The sequence below is a fragment of the Electrophorus electricus genome, chromosome 4, assembly GCF_041902795.1.
Source record: "Electrophorus electricus isolate QZ-2024a chromosome 4, ASM4190279v1, whole genome shotgun sequence".
NCBI lineage: Eukaryota > Metazoa > Chordata > Actinopteri > Gymnotiformes > Gymnotidae > Electrophorus > Electrophorus electricus.
The window spans coordinates 14,762,124-14,786,075 of NC_137500.1; the positions used below are offsets into that span (position 1 = coordinate 14,762,124).

Genomic DNA, 23,952 nt, shown 5'->3' on the forward strand with positions numbered 1-23,952 from the left:
AGCGTAATGCGCCATGGCAGTATCTCGGTTCTCCTCCCACCAGTGGACGCAAGTAGGTATAGGCTCCACCTTCCCACTGCTCTGCCTGTCAATAGACGCTAAGCTCCACCCCTCCCCTAAGCCCCACCCCTCCTCTGCCTCTCACACAAACAGCAGTAGCGGTCGAGAGAGTAAATAGAGAAAGCCCCAAGATGGCGGAGTCAGTGAGCTTCATTCACTTTGGTGCAGCGACTAAAACGCCGCTCTCCAAACCCAAGGAGTCGAAACCGTCGTCCGAGAATCGACCACAGTCTTCCCGGGACCACCAGCCTCCACCACCTAAGAAAGTTCGTAATGAAGAGAAGAGTCTTAAACCGAAGAAACTAAATGGAGAAGGCGGAGGAGGGGGAGGAGGCGGCGCAGCGGAGAAACAGCACCAGAAGCAGAGTTATGGCAGCCCAACATGGAGCTTCACTCCTATCAAGTCGGGCAATGCTACGGCGCCAACGCAGCCTCCACTACACAAAGTGTTCAAGCAGAGCGCCTTCCTCGCCTCTCCACCCAAACCCAAAAAGCTTAAGGAGAAGCGGGAGAAGGAAAAGGAAAAAGAGAAGGAAAAACGGAAACATAAATTATCCTCTGAGAATAGTATTACTAGTCTTAGCAATGTAGGTGTGAAAAATGAGAACGGAGAGGTGAAGTTGTTGCAGAAAGGTAACGTAACACAATAATACTTTTAGCCCGTTATTAATCTCGGTGTTGTTCCATTTCGTTTCTTATGTGTACACTTTTCGCGTTAAGTTGTTTTGTTTAGTCATGCATTTTTTTTTGCCGCGGAGCTGTGGCGCGATAAACGTTCACTTGCTAGCTTGCCTTGCTAGCTTGTAGTTTCCCTCGTTCGTGTCGGAGAGCGAGCGCATGTGGGCCCACGAGCGAATTCTTGTAGTTGTAATGTGACTAGAGCTGCGTTAGAAGGGCCAAATGTTTGCTGTGTTGTTGCAGAACCGCCGTGGCTAGTATTTTATTCATATTGTAAATATGAAGAACTAGGATTTAAAAATATAACTTAAAAAAAAATTTCTGCCGTGCTGAAAGCATGAACTTGTATTTGGAACTTTCACCTGGAATGAACGGTAATGTTGTCCTGCCGTTTACAAATGTAAATTTGCAACCCCAGTGCCTCGGCAGTTAGGTTTAGTGTTGTGAAACGGCCAATCAAAGACCTAGCTGTCTTTTATAATACATTAGTGTTGTGAAGCGTGAACATTTAACCTTCAAATTAGAATTTGACGTGGGCAGTTCTGCTCATAGGCCTTTTATGTTTATATCAAAATGGTTACACGTGCACGTTTGTTTGTAATAATTATGTACAGTTAACAGCTTTAATTAAAGGGTGTTACAACTAAGTAATAACAAGATTTAAGACCCTATATCTAAACTGAATGCGCTTTTTATATTTAATATTACAATGCCTGCACTACGTTAAAATGTTACAGATGATCATAATGTGCAGTGAAGCTGTTGTCATTTCTTAGTTCTTAGGTCTTGGACCTCAGCACAAGTGGTGTAAAAGGAGGCCACTTATTATGCTAATGGATTTATATGCAAATAGTAATAACATCTAGGGGCTACAGAACTTGTGGAAGATATGATCCAAATATACTTCCATGTATTCCGTCAAATCTATAAAGTGATCAGCACGTTTGTGTGTTTACAGTTTCATATTAGTTTGAAACCAGCAAATCACAGACGTGCATAAAGTTTGTTACTGAAGTAGCTCGAGCTCAGGAGCTGTATGTTCATCAACACGGTGTCGTGTGTCATGATGTTATTGACGGCCTAGTGAAAAACGGGCTTCCCATTAAGATGGTTTTAAAACATTTTTAGTGAGGGATGGCTAATATGCATATAATAGCTCCTAATGAGGAAATTAATGGTCTTTATAGAACATACTCGATTATATTAGCTTAGTGATGGACAGCTGAAGTTAGCTGAAAATATACCCTTTACTCATCTGACATTATAGAACAGACTGCATTAAAGTCTTATTATTATTCAGTATTGAAAAATGTAGTGAAAAAGAAACAAATTAAGCAAATTGGAGGGAAAGAAACATCTTGTTTCTGTCAAATGGCCAGTTTTTATTCTTTGTTAGAAAGACATGGGTTGGCCCTCCAAAGGCTCTGATTTAGTTTGAGATCTTGCATTTTCTCATGTTTTGTGTGTGTGTTTGCCTGAAACACAGCCTTAGTGTTTGTGAGGAGAGTTGAGTAGAATACTTTTACTGTAGAGCTTGTTCTGTACCCACGCTGCAACTAATTATATTGATAATGGTGATATTTTTAAAATGTTATCTGTATATTGCTTTAATAATCTTTTATTTTGCTAAAATACCACTTGACTGGGGGAAGAAAAGAAAATTAAAGATACTAGAGACTACAGTCGTATGGAGGGAGTATTATAAAGTACAAGTATTGCAAAGTACTTTGTGTTCTAGGAAAACTATTAAAAACTTGCTGAACTTCCCTGACCCAGGAGCATGACAATGGTATATGACCACTTGAAGAGAAAAATAGCTTATGGAGGTATCTTCACCCTCCACTTCCTAAGCCAAAAACTGTCAGTAAAACAGACAGGGTAACTCTAGCCTGTGTAACCTGTATTTTTTGAAAACTACTAAGTTTGAAAGGTTTCGTTTGGAGTTTCCTGGGCATTATGATTTTTAGAAAAGACCCGTTTACTTTTCAGAGGAGACCAGAAATTTCAATTTTATTTGAGAGCCGCATTAGGAGTTCTGAGCTGTGGTGCATGATGATGGTCCCGGCGCATCAGAAGTAGAATTTCTCGTTATACTGTATCTTGTTTGGCAGTACAAGCAGCCATCCTCATCTTTGCTGAGGCCTAGTTCGTTGAAGAAAAGTCTTTACTGGAAGCCTGACATACATTATTCTTAAGAGAGCTTTGTACAAAACACTTAATGTCAAAGATAAATATGCTTTTTTTTCCTTTTTTTTTCTTTTTTATAAAGAAAACCAACAATAGAAAAGTATACAACCCCCACCCTGATTAACAAAAGCAGCAGTTGACAGTTTAATGGATTAAGTAGGTGTGTAGCCTGTCATATACTATACAGTGATAATGAGACACACTGATCTTAGGATGTTGGACTTTGACACACTGCAAAGCTGTTATATAGTCAGATTCTGAGACCTTTACTTTTGTTAGACAATCAGTCCAACATTGTCTCCTTAGGGTGTGCTATGTATTCATTAGAAAATCTTGTTGTTTACTTTGTAATTGCTGAGTATTTCAGGAATTATATTTGCACATTTGTGATTAATAAAAAAAAAAAAAAACAACTCACTGCTAGCATCAAAATACCTTACTTTCTAATAGATAATTGGGTGTGTTATCATGATTTTTGTGTTTAATATATTACCAGGCTTGCTGAGAGTAGCATTAAAGTGTCCTTTTTAAAAATCTCTTCAGATGCACTAGTGTTTTGTACATTTGTTGCTCCTTTCTCTACATGTCTTAAGGAGCCAGTGGCAGCAGACCTGTTGCCTCAGGCTCCTTAACACATGAAGGAGCGCTTTCCTAGAAATTGTACAACCAAGAAATAATAATAATAAATTACATTTATAATAATAATAATAATAATATGTGGTCTTATTTTCTTTGAATTATGGAACAATGGCATCAAATGTTTGGAGGCTTTTGGATGCTTGGTACTATTCATGCGGTGCTGCACATGCCTTGTGGCAGGTGAATTACTGTGAATTACCAGCGCTGCTAAACATTAAAACTGGCCTATATGATTCTGCTGTGAGAGTAACTAGTGAAGGTGAAGGAAAACAACTTGGAATTAATGTTTGTTTCAAAAGACTATTACATAATATTTGTAAGTTTGGTATGTCTCAATATCCCCCCACCCCCCAAGTAATGGAATGGTGTTGGTTCAGTCAACCTTATTTTGTTCAGTAAACTGATTTAATAATGTTCACTACAGTCAACTACACTTATAATAAAAGAATAATTTGTGACTAAAATCATTGTCATATATTTATTATACAACTTGTAAAAATGTGATGAAAGTCCAGCCGATTAGATTGGAAACGTTTCATTTATTTCACAGGATTGCCCACTTTGTGAAATTTAGTTTTTAAATGAAATGCATATACATTTGTTTTTACCATTTAACTTCTACTCAGTGTTGCCACAGTCAGGTTTTAGTTTACATCATCACGGATCTGCATTTATTACGCAGAGCACAGAGTCGTCATACTCTTTGCAGGAAACGTATTGTGTCATTGTGCTTTAAAATGTGCCTTTGCACACGTCCAAAGCTAGTGGCTTAGAGTTGCTGATTATTATCCTTACAACCTTGCAACTGAAACTCAAATGTGACCTGACTTGTGGATTTAATAACTATATTTTGTGACAGACTTTCTAATTATTAGGTGACTTTTTTTGCTGTTTCATATGTAGTCGCGCTACTGTAAGCTTAACATTGTGAAACTTCCTTTTTGGTGCTTGCTGTTGGACCCCATTCATCCTATGGCTTTTCTTTATATTTAGCCTATCAGACTGTAATTAGCTTCAAAATGTGCATCTAGAGCACATTTTGTCTGGAACCGCTCAGTTTAGCATGAGATTCACTGTGAGTTTCCCATACCACAGTTGGGCACATATTTTAATAGTTCAAATCACACACATTTGCTGTAGGAATAGGTGTCCATCTCAGGGTCAAGGTTGTCAATTTCAAGGTGTGTTACTCAAAAGTGTCTTGCTTTCCTTTGAGAAACTTCACATCTGTCATGGGAAATTTTGTATTCTTTTAAGAAATGTATGCAGAGTGGACCTGCCTTTGCATTAGAAAAAAAATTGTTGGAGAAATTCAAATTAAGAGTCTTGATACTCTAGCAAAATGATTAAAATAATTTAAAATAAGTCAGGGCACAGATTTTGCTGGCAGGTTTACAATGATATGTCTCTAAAGAATATGCTATCAATAATAATTCTTTATTATGAAATATATTAACACATTCACTGGTTCTGATTGAGCATGCGAACAGCAGAAAAGAAGGAAAACATATTTTTAAAAGCTTTGCAAAGTTTCTTTGTGCCAAATCTTGGCTGCATTTCAGAATTGTGAGAATCACTATTGGTTCTGACATTTCAAATTTCTCTGTCAGAAGTACAGTACTGTACATTGATGTAAAGTAAAACAACTAAAACTGTTTTGCTCATTGATGTTCAAATGCATTATAGCTGGTGTATATAGGGTTTGCTTACTGCATAGTTATTGTGTAGCACAGTGCATGAAATGTACTTTTTGCTCATAGTGGTTTAATGAGTGAGATGTGTGAGTAACAACAACCACCTTCTGCTGAACTCCTTCAATTCCCTTTGTGCCTTCCAGACCACATCATCAAAGATAAAGTGAAGGAGAGAGAGAGGGAGCGGGAAAAGAGAAAGGAGCGAGATAAAGACAAGGATAAAGAGCAGGAGAAGGACAAGGAGAAAAAGAAACACAAATTGATGAATGAGATCAAACGTGAGAATGGAGAAGTCAAGCTACTGCAGAAAGGTACCCCACTGGCTTTAGCCAGCACTCACCTGCTAACACACACATACTAAAACCACTAATATAGCATTACAGCAGTACCCTGACCAACATACCCAACTAATTGTGTTGGATTGTGTGCATCAGTCTGTTAGAGCAAGGCTGTTATTGTAGCAAGTTCAACTCGCTAAAATAACAGCTATAGCGATTATGACAACTTATTTTCTGTTCAGTGGTAGCCAAGTGCGTGCGTTATCTCCCTGATGGTCTAGTATAATTTTGCAATTTGGGATCACTAGTTATGATAAAACATAACATAATAATATTAAAAGTAATAAACATGATTGTTTTTAGTTCGATTGCAATTGCTTTTATTATTTAAAGAAATATAGAAATCTGTTTATGATGCTTTCTGGAATTGCCAGAATCTTTTTGCTATGCAAACTGCTGCCACTTCTAGAGCACTTTTAGAACTCCCTGATACGTCTGGAAATTCCTGTTGTGAACTCCAGCACGTCTTGCATCTGAAATACTAAACAAATGAATTTCTATACAAAAACAAGCACGCAGCTTGCCTCTCTCGTTTCCCCTTCATGTGGACATGAGCTGGAATTGTCCTCCGGAGCCATTGCATATTCGGTCAAAACTGTCAGGCAGAGTTGATGCAAGCTTATATTCACATTTAGAAAGCTGCTTCTACTATGCAATCTCGTGTAGTTTTCTACACGAAACTCTATAAGAGGCTTTCACAAAGGAAACTATCAGGTCTATTGAGAAGACTATACAGACGCTTATACAAGACCTCCCATTTGTTCAGAAATGCCAATGCCATATAAATGCCATTGCTTAAACACTGTTCAGTGCAAACATGCCAAAATACTTTGAAGAACCTGAGGCCAGAACTGAGGCTTGGGATGTTGAGGATGCATTAGCCCAAGACTCCAGCTGTTTAGTGTTAAGTAATGGTGTTGGGTGTAAACCCAAGGCTCCAGTTGTTTATTGTTAAGTGGGAGTGTGGGGTGTAAAACCTTCAGGTACCGCTGTGCATTGAATTGGGTGAGGAGTCTCAATAAATCAAGAATTATGCAAGAATAATCCAAATATTGATATTGTATTAAACAATGAGGCATCTGTTGTTTCACAGTTAGTGTTAGCAGTGTCTTTCATTACATAAAATACATTTCAACTTCTTAACATCTTTAAATCAACAGCACAAAAATAAATGAACCAGTTTTGGTGTAAGGATGTAATTAAGCTGTTATAAACTTTTGTTTTATTATCTAATATAGTATCTAATCTAAGAGAGTTTTATTTATCTGTTATCTAGTACAAGTAGGCTACCTGTTTTGTAAGAGCAAGCTAAAAATCTATATTTTATTTCTGTGTAAATTACGCAGCAAATGGTGAGTTTTAGAGCAAACCTTAAAAGTGCTTGGGGTGTGAAGTGTTAAGGAATTTTTTAATGCACATCAACCATGCAGAAGTCAAAGAGAGGAAATATGCTTGTCACATTGTACTGAATCTAAAAGTTGTACTGAATGTACTCATCATTGAGCTTGTTTTAGATGTCGTTTTGCATTCAGTGGTAATGCTGTAATATCAACAGTCATATTATAACCATGGAGTAATGATTGTTCTGGTGATGAGTGTGTGCTTTCACACATAGTAGTGGACGTGTTCATCTCAGAGGCACGGACAGGCAAAACCAGATGGCTTTCTCCTTGTCTCTGTATCTCTGACTCATCTGCCTCCCAATCTCTTTCCTCAGTGTGTGTTTTCTCTCTGACATACTGTTTGATTTGGACACCCTGCATGTTGATTCCAGGCAGTGTAGATGTGCCGCGGTCCTGCGTGGTAGAACAGCCTTGTGCTGGTCAAGCCTTACTTCACTGACTCAGAGCAGCCATTTCTCTACTCTCAGTGCTTATCGTTCATTGGGCAGCTTTGTACTTTGGGGTTGAAATGGGGGAACAAAAAGCAACCAACATGGCTGTGATATCATGCCTACATCTGTGGAAGCACACCATTTATCTGTGTTTTTCTTTCCTCTTCAGTTTTGCACAGTGGGTAAGCAGTGTGTGTAATTCATTAACCAGACTTCATTTGTGGCTTCAGATGTTTTTCATAAGATTTAGAGGCACACACCACTTTTCTTTTTGTGACGTCCATGCACATCAAAGCAGTGCAGATGAAACAATTGCAGCTATGTACGACTGTTTTGGCTGCTTTGTGTTTGACAGTGGAAGGCAGGTAAATAGAGATGTGGCATTTGTGACTTTAACGGTTACTTGGTAGCTTGCTCATAACAGCACTGGAGCCCTGGTGTAACTGCTTTTTCCTCTTGTTGCGCATCTGCTGAGCTCTGTGAAGTTAAGGGGAGCATTGATGCCCTAGCACACTGACTCGTTTGCGCTGCAGGGTGAGTTATACTGACCCTGTGCCACTGCTGAGACATAACACCGTCAAATAAAAAAACAACAACAACAACAACAACAACATGCAAATAAATTGTGCTGCATTGTGTTATTTTCATAATAGCCTAGGATGGTTGAAGATTTTAACTGGAAGAGCTTAAAATGTGTATGACACGAGGTGCAAATTTAAAGAATTATTTTAGAAACATCAGACTCACATTGCGTAAATGCATTTAATTGAGACAGCAAAGATATTTAAATACATTGAAATAAATTTAGCAAGATGAAATTAAGGTTGATCATTAATTTTGATCATAAAGTTGATTTATTAATTTACAGATTGTGATCCATCTTTTAACTGTCACATTGTAAAATCAAGTCTTCGCTGGTTTGTTTTATCACAAGAACAGTGCAGAGTTTAAATATTACAAATATTACAATTTAAACTTTTAACTGAATTCAGATAAGCTCATTAAAACCCAATAGACTGTCTAGGTGTGATTTGTTTTTGTTTTTTGTTGTTGTTGTTGTTGCACATAATCGATTTTTATGATGCTTATGTTGTTTTGTTTGTGGTTTTACAACATCTGTAGTTTTTTTTCCCATAGCTAAAGTTAAGATGAAGGCTATTAAAGTTTAGCTTGCAGAAAACAGGCTGTAGTATGCTACTTTGAAGTGCACTATAAAGGATTTTTACATGGAGGCATAGTTAGCAAAGATTAATACTACAAGAATCTGGAATTTTACCAGTGATGAAAGAGCTCAAGGACACATGGGCAGTGCCTCAGTTTTCTTAATGGTGAAGTGTGCAGTAGAAAGGACAAATGCAATAAAAAGGGCAATGCAAGCTTACTGCTGGTTGCATTTTTAAAGGGTTAGACTGTGTGTTGACTTTAGGATTCTTAGCCTATGGATTAACCAGAGGCCCTCATGTTAGCCATCCTGTGCTTTATATTCAGTATTCTGCTGTTTTCTGGAATTTTGATAATCCTCTGTCTGGATTTATGAGCAGATGCTGGGGCCTATGATATAGTCATTTATCAGAATGCCAGGATGCATACAGCACATGATCAAAATGTTGTTAAAAGGCTCATTTACATATTACATATGGACATTGCAAAGGCCAGCTTTGCAAAGGCCTGCAATAATGATTTACAAACATTCTGTTGTGCACTCATGCAACTGTAGTGTGTGAGACCCTTTTTCTGTGAGCAGGCTTTGATCCATAATACTTGCTGGTACTTTAGGCCTGGTCTGGCCAAGATTTGACACAGACAACAGCCTGTGAGCTGAAGGCCAAACTCTCCAGGAGCTTTTTAGGTGAGGGAGCAGCATGAGAGAAATTTATTCTTAACTTAAGGTTCACTTTTGGGCCGATGAATGTGAAAGGCCAGTTTTTGCTCAGAAATGCAGAAGGGGAAAAATCCATATATTTTTAATGCTAAGGGGAAGCCATAGTTAGCTGCAGCGCTGCTGCCTCCCTCAACATGGCTAAACGAGCGGTATGGTCCGGTCCAGTGCTTTAGTGCTTAGCTTTACGCTCCTCACCTGGTCTGCGGCAGTCAGGTGGTTTTCAGTGGCAGCCTGCAGCCTTGTGCGTGACCGTGGCCCTTTATGTGCCCTTTCTGCTGAAGTAATAATCGCCTGGCCTGCTGGCCCATTTGTGAAAAGGGCTCGTGGCAGCAAGGGCTGCTGAAGGAATTTTAGCAGCTATTGCTTTGTACACAGATCCATCCATTCTCACTCCCTGGAATGTCAGATGTTCTCAGGAATTTTGAATAGTGCAAGAACTCCACTTGGTTTTACACACACACACACAAATAAATATATATATATATATATATATATATATATATATATATATATATATATAAAATGAAACCATGTACCTGAGGAACTATGTATGTATGTGTGTGTGTGTGTGTGTGTGTGTGTGTGTGTGTGTGTGTGTGTGTGTGTGTGTGTGTGTGTGTGTGTGTGTGTGTGTGTAATATATATATAATATTATTAAAAATATTCTATACACATGTACATATACTGTTCCTCAGGTACATGGTTTCAGTGCTGCTGAGGAGGACATTCCCTCAGAGCTTTTACCAACATCACATTTGCTAGTTTATATTTCTAAAACAAAAACAAAGTGACTCCAATAACAATGATGAGTTAGTCTTATCAAAAAGCTAGTCAAGGGAAATTAATTAGTGCCTATTTATTGGACAATGAAACGGCAACAGAAAGAAGAGCAGTGAGGTAAAGGGAACCTATCTTCTACAGTACCATGTTGGAAATGACACAGAGATTTGTGTGAGAGTTTCCTGCATATATTATAGCATTTTTGATGCATAAACCATGCATAGCCAGTCCCTGTTTGACCACGTTATGTGTTATACTTATTACATTTTGTAGTCTGCTAATTTTGGCCATGACTAGATTATGGCAAACCAGAATCACATTAAAATATAGCCTTAAACAATACCATTCATATTTTCATAAAGGATAAAAAGGCTTGAAATGATGTGCTGTTTGCATCCCTGTTTGTGGGTGCAGGTTTTAGATTGTTTGTTATTTTAGAGGTTTCTTTTTTTCTTTTATCCTTGGCCTTGCTCCCTTTTTTTTTTTTAGAAGGGCTGTTTCTTTATCCCCACCACTGGCTCTTTTATGCTGCTCTGAGCCGATTTCTCTCTGGTAGAAAAGCGGCTGAAGTTGTGCCATGGAAAAACCAGCTCCTGCTGTGATCACAGTCTTCATATGGCTCTGTTAATGCTGATCATTTTCACACCTCTTCCTCTCTTGATTAGTTCCAGAAGGTTCAGGTTGACACTTGGCAGGCCTACCCGACTCATTTGAGTCAATGTAGGAAAATGATCAGTCACCGTTCTGTGAAAATTGTAAGCCAGCTCTTCTCCTCTGTCTTGCTGAACTGTCCTCTTACCTTGAGTTCTGCCAGGCCGGAATGGATGCATCATCGTTCTCGGTAACAACCGCGATGTACAGCAGCAGTGTGGTGCTTTAGATGTTTTAGTATCTTCAAATAATTTGGTCATGTTACTTTTTACGTTTTGTTTGCAAGCTATGTGAGTTTTTCTGGGTTGAATGTGAATAATTAAGCCAAATCAGCTATTTGTTTTGTCCTCTATTGTATTGTTCAATGTAGAGCAACAGGAGAATAATTTCAGTTTGGGAAACAAAGTAGGACAGGTTATTGGATATGACTGGCTTAAGCTATTCATATCATTTCAATCACTTGCACCAATTTCAGTGCCATGTCGCCCCCCCCCAATAATAGTTCTGTGATCACACAAAATGAGGAATTCAAAATAAATCTTCTTTCTTCGTTTTAGGTGACATGGAGAAATCGAAGGTAAACTCAGAGGAGCTGTTGCTCAAAAAGGTCAAGAAGAAAAAGAAAAAGAAACACAAAGAGGGGGAGAAACGGAAGCGGCCTAAGATGTACAGCAAGTCCAGCCAGACGCCATGTTCAGCACTGCGCAGCTCGGACCTGCCAGGCCTGCTGGCCAAGTCTGAGACAGAATTCAAACCCCCACTTCCTGTCCATCAGGGCGGCAGCCTCTCCAACACCCTCTCCCTCTCCTCCCCGACTCTCAGTGCCAAGCAAGAGAAGAACTGCTGCTCCAAGGCTGCTTCCAGCACCAGGGACGTGCCGGTAAAAGCTGCGCAGCTGCACTCCAGGCTCCCTGGCCTGGATGGCCTGGAGTTCGGCCGCTTTGTGCACGTGGAGCAGCAGCCGAATGGTGGCGCTCTGCTGGTGCATGCCTACAGCCGTGAGCTTGCAGTCCTCTCCCCCGAGGAGATGCAGAGGTTTGCGCAGGAGTTTGTGACGCTGGCATTCTGTGAGGACCAGAATGGCGCGGCGCACTACGTCATGGGCATTGTCCACGGAGCTGCCTCCTACCTCCCCGACTTCTTGGATTACTTCTCCTTAAAGTTCCCCAACTCGCCCGTCAAAATGGAGATCCTGGGGAAGAAGGACATCGAGACAACTACTATGGCAAACTTTCATGCTCAGGTGAGTCAGTAGCATTAACTTTCTCATTTTTAAGCAAGGGTTGTTACATATTACAAAGATAGCTTTGACACCAACAGCAAGATGAGAGTACGGCAGTGTGTCCAGATCACTGGTCTTTGATAAACAGCTGGGGTGCAGCTGGAGCATGCTGAATGGCTTACTTGTTGTTGAGAACCACCTCCTAATTGTCAAATTCACTACTCTGGGAAGTGTTTGTGTGAGAATAGGAGCTAGATTATTTTCTCCTTTAATGATATTCAATATGTAGATCCTGTACAGCAGATGGGATGGTTAGGTTGTGGTATAATCAAATACCAGTAGTTTCCCAGGACTACCACGCTTGCCTCACAGTAAAAAGGTGGGGCTACTCCATCAAATTCAGAAATATCAACTTTCACTTTGTATGTAGATCATCTATATTTCAGACCAGTTTTTGCTAGTACAGGCATGTAATCTTAAATGTATGTAAAGATGATTGTTAAAATATTCCTAGAATCTGGCACAGACTCCAGTATTATATTTCTGTCTGATAACACATTTGGCATTTAAAAGATTTAGTGAATGTGTTAGAATTGTTTTTTTAATCAAATAATTCTCAGTAATAAAAATGGCTAAATATTGTTCTGAACTCCAACCACTATCCTTCCTTAGACATGTGCTTGAAATTGGCATTGCCCATTTAGTTTCATTTGAGATAAGACTGGGGCACTCAGACAGAAAGGGCAAACAATAACCATGTCAGTAAAATATAAATGTATCAAGCTCTGACAACACAGTCTTAGATTAAAGCTCTTTTTTAAATGTTAGTGATGCATCAAGTTTTTCTAGATCGTTGCTAAAACATGACCGCACGACCATTAAGCACTTTGAGCATTTGTTACCTGCGTTAATGACTGTTCTTTGTAACCTGAGTCTTATTTCCAAATTCATGTTTGTCAGCTGGGCTGTGGAAACTTATACTGGTGGACCGTCAGCAGTTGCTGTAGACTTCTTTACATGAGAATTATTGCTGAAATAATTGTTTATGTGAATTTGTGTGAATTATTGCTTTTTGTCTTTTTAGCTGGCTAACTTTTGGTCTCATAAGCACAAAACAGTAATATAGTGTATAAGATAAAATTAACATTGTAAAGTTAAGAAAATGGGTATCCTCAGTCAATAGATAATCATTTGATGTAGTCACTATCTAGGCTAGAAGGCTAGGAGCGTTTTATATATTTAAAAATCGATATTATTTTATATAAATATTTTATATATGTATGTGTGTGTGTGTGTGTATATGACACTCACTCTCTGTGTAGTGAAAAATAGATGGGAAATAAAAAGGAACAGCGAGAAGTAATAGATAAACAGAACATGCTAATGGTTTAGTTCTTTGAACATGAAGAGGTTGATGTGCCAGGAATTTCCCATGCTGAAGTCCATGTTCATTTAAATCCAGGATGTTACATCTGAACACACATTTCATTCTCTTGTTGACTCTTGCGATGTTGTAAAATATGCTGACACATGACACAACCCTGCTGGTTAGCTGATGATAACATTTCCATTTGTTACTGTAAATTAAAGTTGAGTAAATAAAACGTAATAGAAGTAGCCTACATTGAGACATTTTTACATGATAATGGAGTTTTACATGATAGTGATGTTTTACATGATGATATATATAGACTAATATATATTATAGATTTATTATGTACTATATAATATATACAGACTGTTCTTCATTCCTGCTCACTTTCCCTGTACTTCTGTGTCCACATACGTACGTACGTACGTACGTACGTACGTACGTACATACATACATGCATACATACATACATACATACATGCATGATCTTCCAGCCCCAAGTCATTAATAGAAACTTGAACTTCATAAAACTTCATACCAGCAGTATCTTGCGGCCCCAGGCAGACACCCCTGCAGGTTGACATCTGTGTGTACCTTTGGCTCGGCTTCTGTTCGCTGACAATTAGCAGTGAAAATCATGAAATGCTGCCAAACTGCACATAGAAGAAGGTAATACTAAAAATACACATTAAATGACACTGGGTTAAATTTCATGTACAAAACCATAGAGTTAGGAACATGGTCGTGTATTATCTATTGCAAAATAGGCTAAATTGAACACAAGTGTGTATACAACTAGAACCAGTAACACAGTGGCTATTCAGTATCACTAATTGTTCAATTAGAGGCAAAGAAACACCAGCATTGTTTTTTTTCAGTATCTTTTGGTTTTATTAAGATACAGAGCGATACACACTTTGGACATTTGTAATAATACTGCATCATTCACTTACTCTCCCACTACATGAGTTAGGACCTCAGCTAAATAAATAAATATTAATAAAGATAAATAAAGAATATTAAAGTAACACTATATGATGATTAAAAAACACAGGGTGGCCAACACATACTAGCACCACCACCCAACACCTACTTCTTAGTAACAGATTGCAGATTGCTAATCAGTCATTGAGCTTGAGTCAGTGGAGAAATATGGATGTTGACAACTTCTCCCCAGTTTCTCCTTTGACATCTAAAGCCTTTTTTCTTAAGCTATAGAGGATCTTTTCAAAAGGGCCCTAAGAAAAGATGTCTTTTAGCCACATCAAAGGACTTTTCCACTGTTGAGTGAAACATTTCTCAGCAAAGGTTAGAGCTGGTTTAATAAGTGTTGGAAAGGACTCATCTGTTGGAGTTTCTTCTTGGGTTTCTAAGGTAAACCACTCCCAATATGGTTCTGTGTTGAGCCTCAATGACCGTATCCATAACAGCACAGCATTAGAACTGCCCAAGTCACACCTTAGTGAGCCAAAATGAAATATTCAGACATTTAATGACGCTGCAGATATACATGCATTTGTAAATCAGGCCAACAAGATAAGAATGTAATCCATAATACAAATTGCTTGTGTTTCAGTGAAGGTCAGTGAGTGTACTGGAAATATTTGGTTTGTTTAGAATAATCTATTACAAATCTGAATTGATATCCTGAGCAAAAAGCATAAATTAATATTGTGGATACAATGTTGATGGAGATTTTGTAACAATTTTTTGGCAAATGTATGCAGTATCTGTAAGAGCCAAACATTTGTGCTCATAGTATTTTGTGCTAGAGTTTCCTAATGGAATGTGTGATGTGTTGCTGAATGTTTGCGTTTGTGCACACACACACACACACACACACACACACACACCCATACACACACCCATGCTCCACATACATGTACCAGAGGGTGAGTCAGTCTTTCAGGCATGCACTGCCTGGACATGATGCCAACCATGCCATCCAGGAGCTTTGAACAGTCCCACAGTGCCTCCATCTTGTCTTTTGTACCACCTGACTCAGAAGTGTGACAGCACAAATAATTGCAGGGCATGAACGCTCCGATTATGAAATTTGCCCATATGAACCTCAAACATTAGTGACAAGAATACTATGAGCGTGAAAGCATCACAGCTGGCCAGTCTTCTTATATTTTGAGGGCTTTTCAATATTGGTCTGCTCAGTGGTGTATTAAATGCTGCATAGATAAACACATTACCAATTGATAAGTGGGAGATGCGCTTCCTCTGGCAAGTGTAATAATAGCATATCTTGGTCTGGCCCCTGGAGTGTAATTGCGCTTGTGTGTACACATACATGTCTGTGTGAGTCCACATGGCAGTGGGCACACTATGGGTTTTGGCAAAAACTCCTCAGACTGTTCTCTGTTGGGATGGGAGCTGTTTAGCTCTGGCAAACCCAAACCGCAGCTCAGTCCTCTATTCTACATCATCCAGTCTATAGTGCTGTAAGTCTACTGAGTGTATTGATAATTTAGTGCTCCAGATTGGCTTATCCATTAGCAGAATATATTATTTCCCTCTGTCTGTGGTGCCCCCCCCCCCAAATTTGGATTATGCTTCCTTTTCCTCACTCTTTTCTCCATGCCTTTGCCTCAAGTCCACACGTTCACAAATGCGGGGAGCCAGTGTTGTTACCTAGCAACGCTTGTTTTTATCCCTGAAAATGGAGAGTGGGAGAGAGGAAGTGAGAAGAAACCTGTGAAATTGCAGTGTTTTGAAGTTAAGCGGGTGATGGGCAGACTGCCTCCTCCCCATAGCACAACAATGCTTAATGCTCTGTTATGCTTGTTAAAGGAGGCTCTTTTTAGAGTTAATTTTGTGTCAAAAGTATTAAGTAAAATTACAGGGTCTACAAGCAAACTACAGATATCAAAATATGAAAATGTGTTATATATACAAACAATAAGAATAATGGTTTTGAGCGAAGTTTAGTTTACTACACACATTTTAACATTTTTACATATAGGTTTCTGTTCTTTTTGTTTAATATCATTTCATTTAATGCTCTTGGCAAAAAAGGGCTTCAATTGGTCTTTTTCTCTTTTGCTTTTTTCAAAGTATCTGTTGTAATTTCCACTCCAAAGCCTGGAGATTATGATTGCTTTCTCTCGCTGGCACTGAGCAATTGAATAAGCAGTAATAAGCATCTCTGCTTCACCCCAGTCTTGTCTCTACTTCCCACAATGTTTTTTTTTTTTGTTTACCCAAAGGGGCATTTTATCCAAGTGTTTTGCCAGTTCTCCATAGAGCCTCTCTCAACCATAGAACTGCTCTCTGATGGAAAATGTGTCTGGAGGAATTAAATGTAAAATTCTAAACTCTTGACTTTTGGTGTTTGCCATTTAATAATTGTTTCAGCACTGATGATGTAATTTAACTGCAGCTTTCCTCATTGACTTTTGTTTTTTTTTCTTCATACTGAATTTCCTAAAGGAGGTTGGAAACAAAACATCCCTTGAGTACTTTTGCATGGCGCATTATTGATTTTCTTGAAAACTAGGGCAAAAACCCTTTTAATGATGCAGCACAAAATGCTATTTTTATATAAATATCAACATTCTTAAAATGTCACTGGGTGTTAAGAACCATATTAAGGCTAACACACTGCCTGACAGTCAATGGCACTTTATTAATTCACCGTGACAGTGTTGGTGTACCATTTACTTCCAGAACGACAATAGTTTTAAAGAACAAATGACATGAGTGATCTGGCCTCTGTTTTCTGGAGCTAAGTAAGTCAGTAGGACTCCCACACTTTTTTATGGACTCCCACACATTTTATATATATATATATATATATATAAATAAATAAAAATATTTAAATATTTAATTAATGTTTTGCCCGAAGCATTAATCACAGATGATGTAATTGTAATACATTCCATTTAACACTGTGGTTTCTGTAGGAGTTAGTGTTGTGACGCCATTGGAGAAAAACGTCTGGCCTTGTTTACTCACTGTCATCTGCAACTGGGTGCAGCACAAAGATGACAAGCAGCACAGTAGAAACATGTCAAAGAATCAGAACGCAGGAGGATGCTGTCAGTAATACAGACATACATGAATACGAACACACATGAAAACATACGGCTTAAAGATGACACGTCACATGAACAGTTGTTTGTAATCAGGGTTCATCAAATGAACAACAGTGGCTATGCTGTCTAGCAGTTAACTGTTCAGTTCAGAGGTCACATCCTGGTATAGTTAGGTGGCTCTGCATCACAGGGTTTGGATGGCTTGGGTAATAACATAAATTTGGACAAACAATTATTGACTCCAGAATTATCCTGATAAATGATATTATGTTAAAAATAATTTACGAAGTACCCCACCTGAGCCTTTCATCAGTTTCAATCATGTTATCATTATATTGTAGCCTGTATAAGTGATCTGTTGCATCTCAATGGGACAATAAAGGAGAATTATTTCATAGCAAATCTTAATTCTGGAAAAAAGTTATGTTAAAGAAGGAGGAAAATGACGGTGATGACAACAATAAGAATAATTGTTTCTGATTTATGTATATTGCTACAGTAGTTACAGTGATTTAACAGTCTTTAAAACCCAGATTGGTTCATACAAAACATAATTTGTTTGCAACTTTTCAGTCAAAATGTTTGCACTCACAGCTACATCAATTTAAAGTCAGTGGGCATTGAGCAGAGTACATAGCTCGAGTTTAAAGCATAGAGATATACTTTTACTTGTATTACACTTTAATTGGTAAGCAAAAAAATAACTATATAATAAATAACACAACTATAAAAACATTCCGTTGGATTTTTTAAAATGTATTTTTATTTTTATTATTATTATTATTATCAAGAATTATGCCAAAACTAACAGAGTATTATGTGCAAGATTGTACATTGAGGCAAAATGTACACACTACTCTGTGGCAGCACGGTTATGCGTTCTTTGCAAGGAAGAAGAGCATGCTAACCCTGTCAGGTTTAAGATGAGAGTATGAGGGGCTAACACCATTTCCAGCTGTGCTGAAAACACACTCGGATGGAGTGCTTGTTGGGTGCAAATCAACCCATCAAGGGCAGATGTTTATTGTTTGCACATCACCATGCTAATGGATCATCATCTTCATCGAGTTGGTTCTAGTTCATATGCTGTCAATTCAGGAGTAGCTCATTCTTCTTCAGTGAAAGAAACTAGTGAAGGTTTTGCTTTGGACAAATAGCTACCCAGTGTTTCTTCTTTAACAGGGGCTTCTTGTCTCATGGACACACTTGTCTTGCCCTGTTCCAACACTTTCTTTTGACCATTTCAGTTTGTGTTTCAGCTTTGGCCTGCCACAAATAATCTTCATCTTAGTGCTTACCATAGAACCGGGTCTCCAGGAATGTTGTAACATACATTAATCTTTTGGTGGGCTTGCAGTCGTGTTTTGACTCCAGTTCTGTCAGAAATCTGCATTTCATGTCCTTCATTTTCTGTACGTCTCTTTCCAAAGCTGAAGAGTTGGCAAAAGCGATCCATAAAGTGACATAATCCACTCCTGACAAAATATCAGGAAAGTCTGCAACTGGCTTAAGAGCCTTGTTCATTGCTTCCAGCACATTGTGGTTCTGCCAGGTCAGTGGTTGTGTTCGTCAGTCAGCAGCTAGAACCTGCCCAATAGCTTACAAGCCGTCCAGTCATATTTTTTTTGTTTAGAGCCCCGGTGCATGGCTCTAAAATCCTGTATTAGTAGAAAAATGGCAAAAACATTATTTATTAAATAAATGTCAATAATTGTTTAGACCCTTTTATATAAGTAAACAAATAGTTATTTTTAAAGTGCACACATAATCACATTTAAATAAACATTTACAATATTTATTAATTTGTTCATTCAGTAATTAAATTATCCTTTTGTCATTTTCAATCCAAGTGTGAAAATGTACAGTAATATGGGAATGTTCTGTGAGCTGGAGTTATTGTTGAGCTTTCAGCAAGGCCCGCTTCTTCTGCTAGCTGTTGGGGGAAAGTACCAACGATCGATCGGCATACACCCAGAGCTCATTCCATGCACTCTTTGCTTCTTAATTGAATTAGTCACACCCAGACGGCAGTTATGTTCAAAGCAGTTTAACCATTGCTATCCAAGTTCATCTCTTATGGCTGATGTTATATGCATGGCATTGTTCGTTGTAATGCAGGTTAATTTTTCCTCATTCAGCTTCCACTCCTGGAGTACAGAGTGAAGACCCTCAGCTGTGTTGGTTGTAGTGTGGATGCCTTTAAGAGCGCTGTTCCCAAACATGCGTGTTCAAGTTCCCACGGTGTGCCAACAGTGACTTATACACATTAATTTTAGTACAAGTCAGTGAGTATAACCGCTTTTTTGATCACTCAACTCAAACATTATTATATATCTCAGGTACCGCTGTCTTGCTCAGGTACTTACGGCTTGGTTGTTTGCACTGTGAAATTAAGGTTTGTCATTTCTCTAAATGAGGACTTTTTTCGACTGTGCTGAATGGCAGCAGACACTTTACTACACATGTTACACTGGTAGCGCACACTCACTCCGTTAATGTACCCAGCAAACTGCCAAACTGAAACTGTACATTCTAATCTTTTCAAGTGGTGTTTTACTTAATGTCATCACTGTTTTATACATTGCGATATTCCATAATATTGTTTATTGTTCCAAGGCTAGTGTTTGGGTATTTATTTTATTTCTGGCCAAGCATCCTGCAGAATCCTTCTGTATTTTTCTGCCGGTTGCTTTCTTCGGTCAGCTCTCTCTTGTTCTCTCTTTCTCGTAACTTTGTGCAGCTGCATTCAGAAAACCCTCTGGCCAGAGTAAGAGGAATTCACCCTTTAGGCTGCAGGAGAAGAGAGAGGTTGGAGCACAGAAAAAGAGAAGGGGAAAGGAGCCACAGCAGGCCATCTGGAGAATGCAGATGGTGCCATCTGGCCAGAACACTGCTCTGCTTGGAACTTTAGTGTTGCTGTTGTTCATAATTAAGACAGTGAGGCTGAGTTACAGAAAAATGGCCCGTGCTCAGTAGGACAGGGATGTTCCTCACGGTCAGTCATGCTTCTATAAAATCAGCATTCATTTTGACAATACTTTTACAATTATTTGGTAATAGTTCCTTTGAATTACAAGTGCCCTTAGGCTGTCATCAAACTCAGTGACTAATTTAGCTGTTGAAAAATTAATACCATATTTATTATTATTATTATTATTATTATTATTATTATTATTATTATTATTATTATTATTATTATAATTATCATTTATTATATATATTAATACCTTGTGAAGTACATGTTTTAGTATGTGGTACTGTTTTATCTATTGAAATTAGATTTTGAACATCTGCTGTGCAAAATGCTTTAGAGAACAGAACTGCCATTGTACCCAAAGTTTTCTCCAAAAGCTGAAAAGCAATACTTCAAGTTTTTTCATTATATAATTTTGAATGTCAGTAATTTTCTTCAGGTTCAAATAAAACTGGATTTTTTGCAGCTTGTAAGGACATCATGGAGGTTCTTGTGTTGGGTTGTGTAGTGAGGAAAGGGTACTCTTTTTCTGTGGCTCATCAATTCTTTCCTGTCTGTGCCAGGACTCGAGAGCTCTTCATACTTTCAATTTCATATTTCAGATGATTCAACTGAATCCTACACGTGTGTCTGTCTGTCTGTCTGTCGTGGAAAAGCTGTCAAAGCTTGCATTATGCAGGTGACTTGTATATTTTCTGCTTTGAGTTCCACAAATCCAGTGTCCTAGTGTGTAAAGGAAGCCCCACAGCTGTTTGTACTTGCTACTGTGCTGTTTTCAGTAAGAACAGACTCCAGAACACTTGTGCTTTCTCACTCGCTCGCTCGCTCTCACGCGCACACACACACTCTCTCTCTCTCTCTCTCTCTCTCTCTCTCTCTCTCTCTCTCTCTCTCTCTCTCTCTCTCTCTCTCTCTCTCCATCCCACCTCACTCCACACCCCCAGCAAGAGAGAACAAAATATTAAAAAAATTGAACATTTTATTAAAAATGTTGACCCCTTCTACTTCCAAGCTTGTGAAAGGTCCCCTTCTCATTGTTTAAAAATTTAAGGGATATTTCCATCTTTTTTTATCTTTAGTTGAATACACTGGCTGTATTTTAAATCAGTATTTGTATCAGTATTATATCTTTGTTATATTTTATGTATTTTGTATATCCGTACTTTAAAACTCTTAAAAGCAATTTGATGGTACTGTACTTCTAAAAAAACAGAAACAAGGTGGGGTCGGATTCTGTAATATAGAGTTTATGTCTTAAACCTCTTAAACCTCTTCAGTAATCATTGCCTCTCCCCTCCAGGTTTTACAGATATTTATGTGCATATGTCAGTACCTTTTGATGTAGGTTATAGTATAACCCAGCACAATCAACTCTGAGCTCATGCTCCAAGTTTGTGCAGGCCTCGGTGATGGCACTGCTGGCTGTAAGAATGTAAGCTGCACCAGTGGAGAGACGACAGGATCACTGGCTCAGCAGGATGAGGACCAAGTGAAGGAAGGTTGGGGGGGGGGGTGAGATGGAGAGAGGGAGCGAGAGAATGAGAGCAGCGGAGTACAAAGAGGCGTCGCTCCCTCGGGAGAAGCCGCTCAGGGAGGGGGAGAGGGAGGGAGAGATATTCTGACCTTGAAAAGCACTGTGCAAAACATGTCCTTCTGGTTTAGCAAGCGTTGCACGCACACGTGCACACACACAAAGGCCCTGGTTTATGGCAGCGGTCTTAGCAGCAGCCCGGAGCTTTCTCTCGCTCTATTATAATTCCCCGTTACTGCACTGCTTTGACACAGACTGCTTACTGCAAATGGTCTTGTCAAAATGGATTTGTCCGTTTCATGATTAGACGATGTGAATTTGATTTCTTGACTTGTTTGCTTCATCTTTCTACAAACTCAAAGAAAATAAAACAAATAAAATTGCAGGGCAAATTAATAGACTTGTTGTTTTACCAAAATATTTGAATGAATTTGCACAATAAATATGTGTAATAAATATTGATATGTATGTGATGGATATGTATATGATTTGCCTTTAATTTGTATATTATATGTATATGATAAATATGGATATGTATATGATTTGCCTTTAATTTTAAATTTTAGCAATATGTGTGGTAAGTGTTACTAATTTTAATACCATAACATGGTATTAACATAACATTCCATTGTCTTTAAACCTTTTTAAAATGGAATATGCATATTCATACATGCAGGTCTTCAAAATAGTTGTTCAGGTTGGTTGGTTGTTCCTGCAGCTTCAAGCTTGTTTATTTTGAAAGGGATAAAAAAATTTTCCTCTGGAACAGCATGACATTTCTGACACGTGTTCCAAACTGCATTTAAATGAGTTGCCACATTACCAGCAGCATTCTCAGTTTTCTATGTCGGCAGCACTGGGGGGGGGTGGGGGGGGTGGGGGGGGGGTGGGGGGGGTTCCAAGCACTATTTTACAAAGTCAATGCATTATATGCATTGATGTCACTTTTCCGCCATTATGCGTCCCCTCAGCCAGACTGAGTGGCAAAGCGTTCTGTGATATGGCTGCATTTATTAGGGGAAATGGAGAAACCTGAAATGAAACAAGTGATTATCTGCTTAAACTAAAGGCAGTTGGACACTACAGTGATCCATACAGTGGTCCATGGTCATCGATTTGTGGCCAGGAATCGAGTATTTCTGACATTAATATGCAGTCAAAGCCTGGAAATACATCACACAAATATAAAATACATGGATATTAAAGATGGGTATTTTGTTTGCAAGTGGACAGGTTTGTACTAATGCTTGTTTTTATTAGCTATGACATTTTTCTTTGTAAAACTGTAAGCTAACTATGCCTACTTTTGTTCATAGCTGACCTTGCCACTCCGAAACACATACTTTTGCAAAAATAACCTGCTCTCTGATGTTAGCATTAAATCTTACATATACAATATAATTCTTGTGGTCATCGTGATCTTTAATATTTCTCCATTCCAAGTATAACTTCCAAATCTGCAAAGTTACCTGGCTATCTGTCTAAACTGGTTTGTCTTGGCTAGGTAGCACAAAGTTACATTCTCTTTTCCCTACCTTTTGGTGCTCTGTAAAAAGGTATCTCCGAATTTTTGATCAGTCTACACTGTGTGCAGTTATTAGGCAAGTTGTTTTTTTGAGGATTCATTTTATTATTAAACAACTACAGTGTTCTCGGTCAATCCAAAATATTAATAAACTTCAAACCTGAATATTTAAGTAAAAGTGAACTTTTGGTTTCTTTAGGAGAATATTCATGTGTGCATAATGATTATGCATCTCAATGAAACATTGCAAAATTACCCCTCACTTGTTTATTTTCATCTGTTAAAGTGAGAATATACACAAACAACTCAATTTACAAATAAACATTTATGACATTCCCCCCCCCCCAAAAAAAAATCAGTGACCAATATAGCCACCCTTCTTTTCAGTAACAGCCTTCCATTCATTGAGTCTGTCAGTTTCTTAATCTGTTGATGATCAACTCTTTGTGCATCAGCAACCACAGCCTAACAGACACTGTTCAGAGAACTGTACTGTTTTCCTTCACCTTAAATCCCCCGTTTAAGAAGGGCCCACAAGGTCT

At 38.5% G+C, this 23,952-nt stretch overlaps 1 protein-coding gene across 1 annotated transcript in view; it reads left to right on the plus strand.

Moving 5' to 3' along the window:
* The first annotated feature begins 156 nt into the window (after positions 1 to 156).
* LOC113590390 (uncharacterized) overlaps positions 157 to 23,952 on the plus strand; it is a 47,611-nt gene continuing 23,815 nt past the window's right edge. The window contains exons 1-3 of the mRNA XM_035523574.2: positions 157 to 693; positions 5,402 to 5,569; positions 11,301 to 11,986. Coding sequence (XP_035379467.1) covers positions 192 to 693; positions 5,402 to 5,569; positions 11,301 to 11,986 — 1,356 coding nt within the window. The 5' untranslated portion in view covers positions 157 to 191. The remainder of the gene's footprint in view (positions 694 to 5,401; positions 5,570 to 11,300; positions 11,987 to 23,952) is intronic.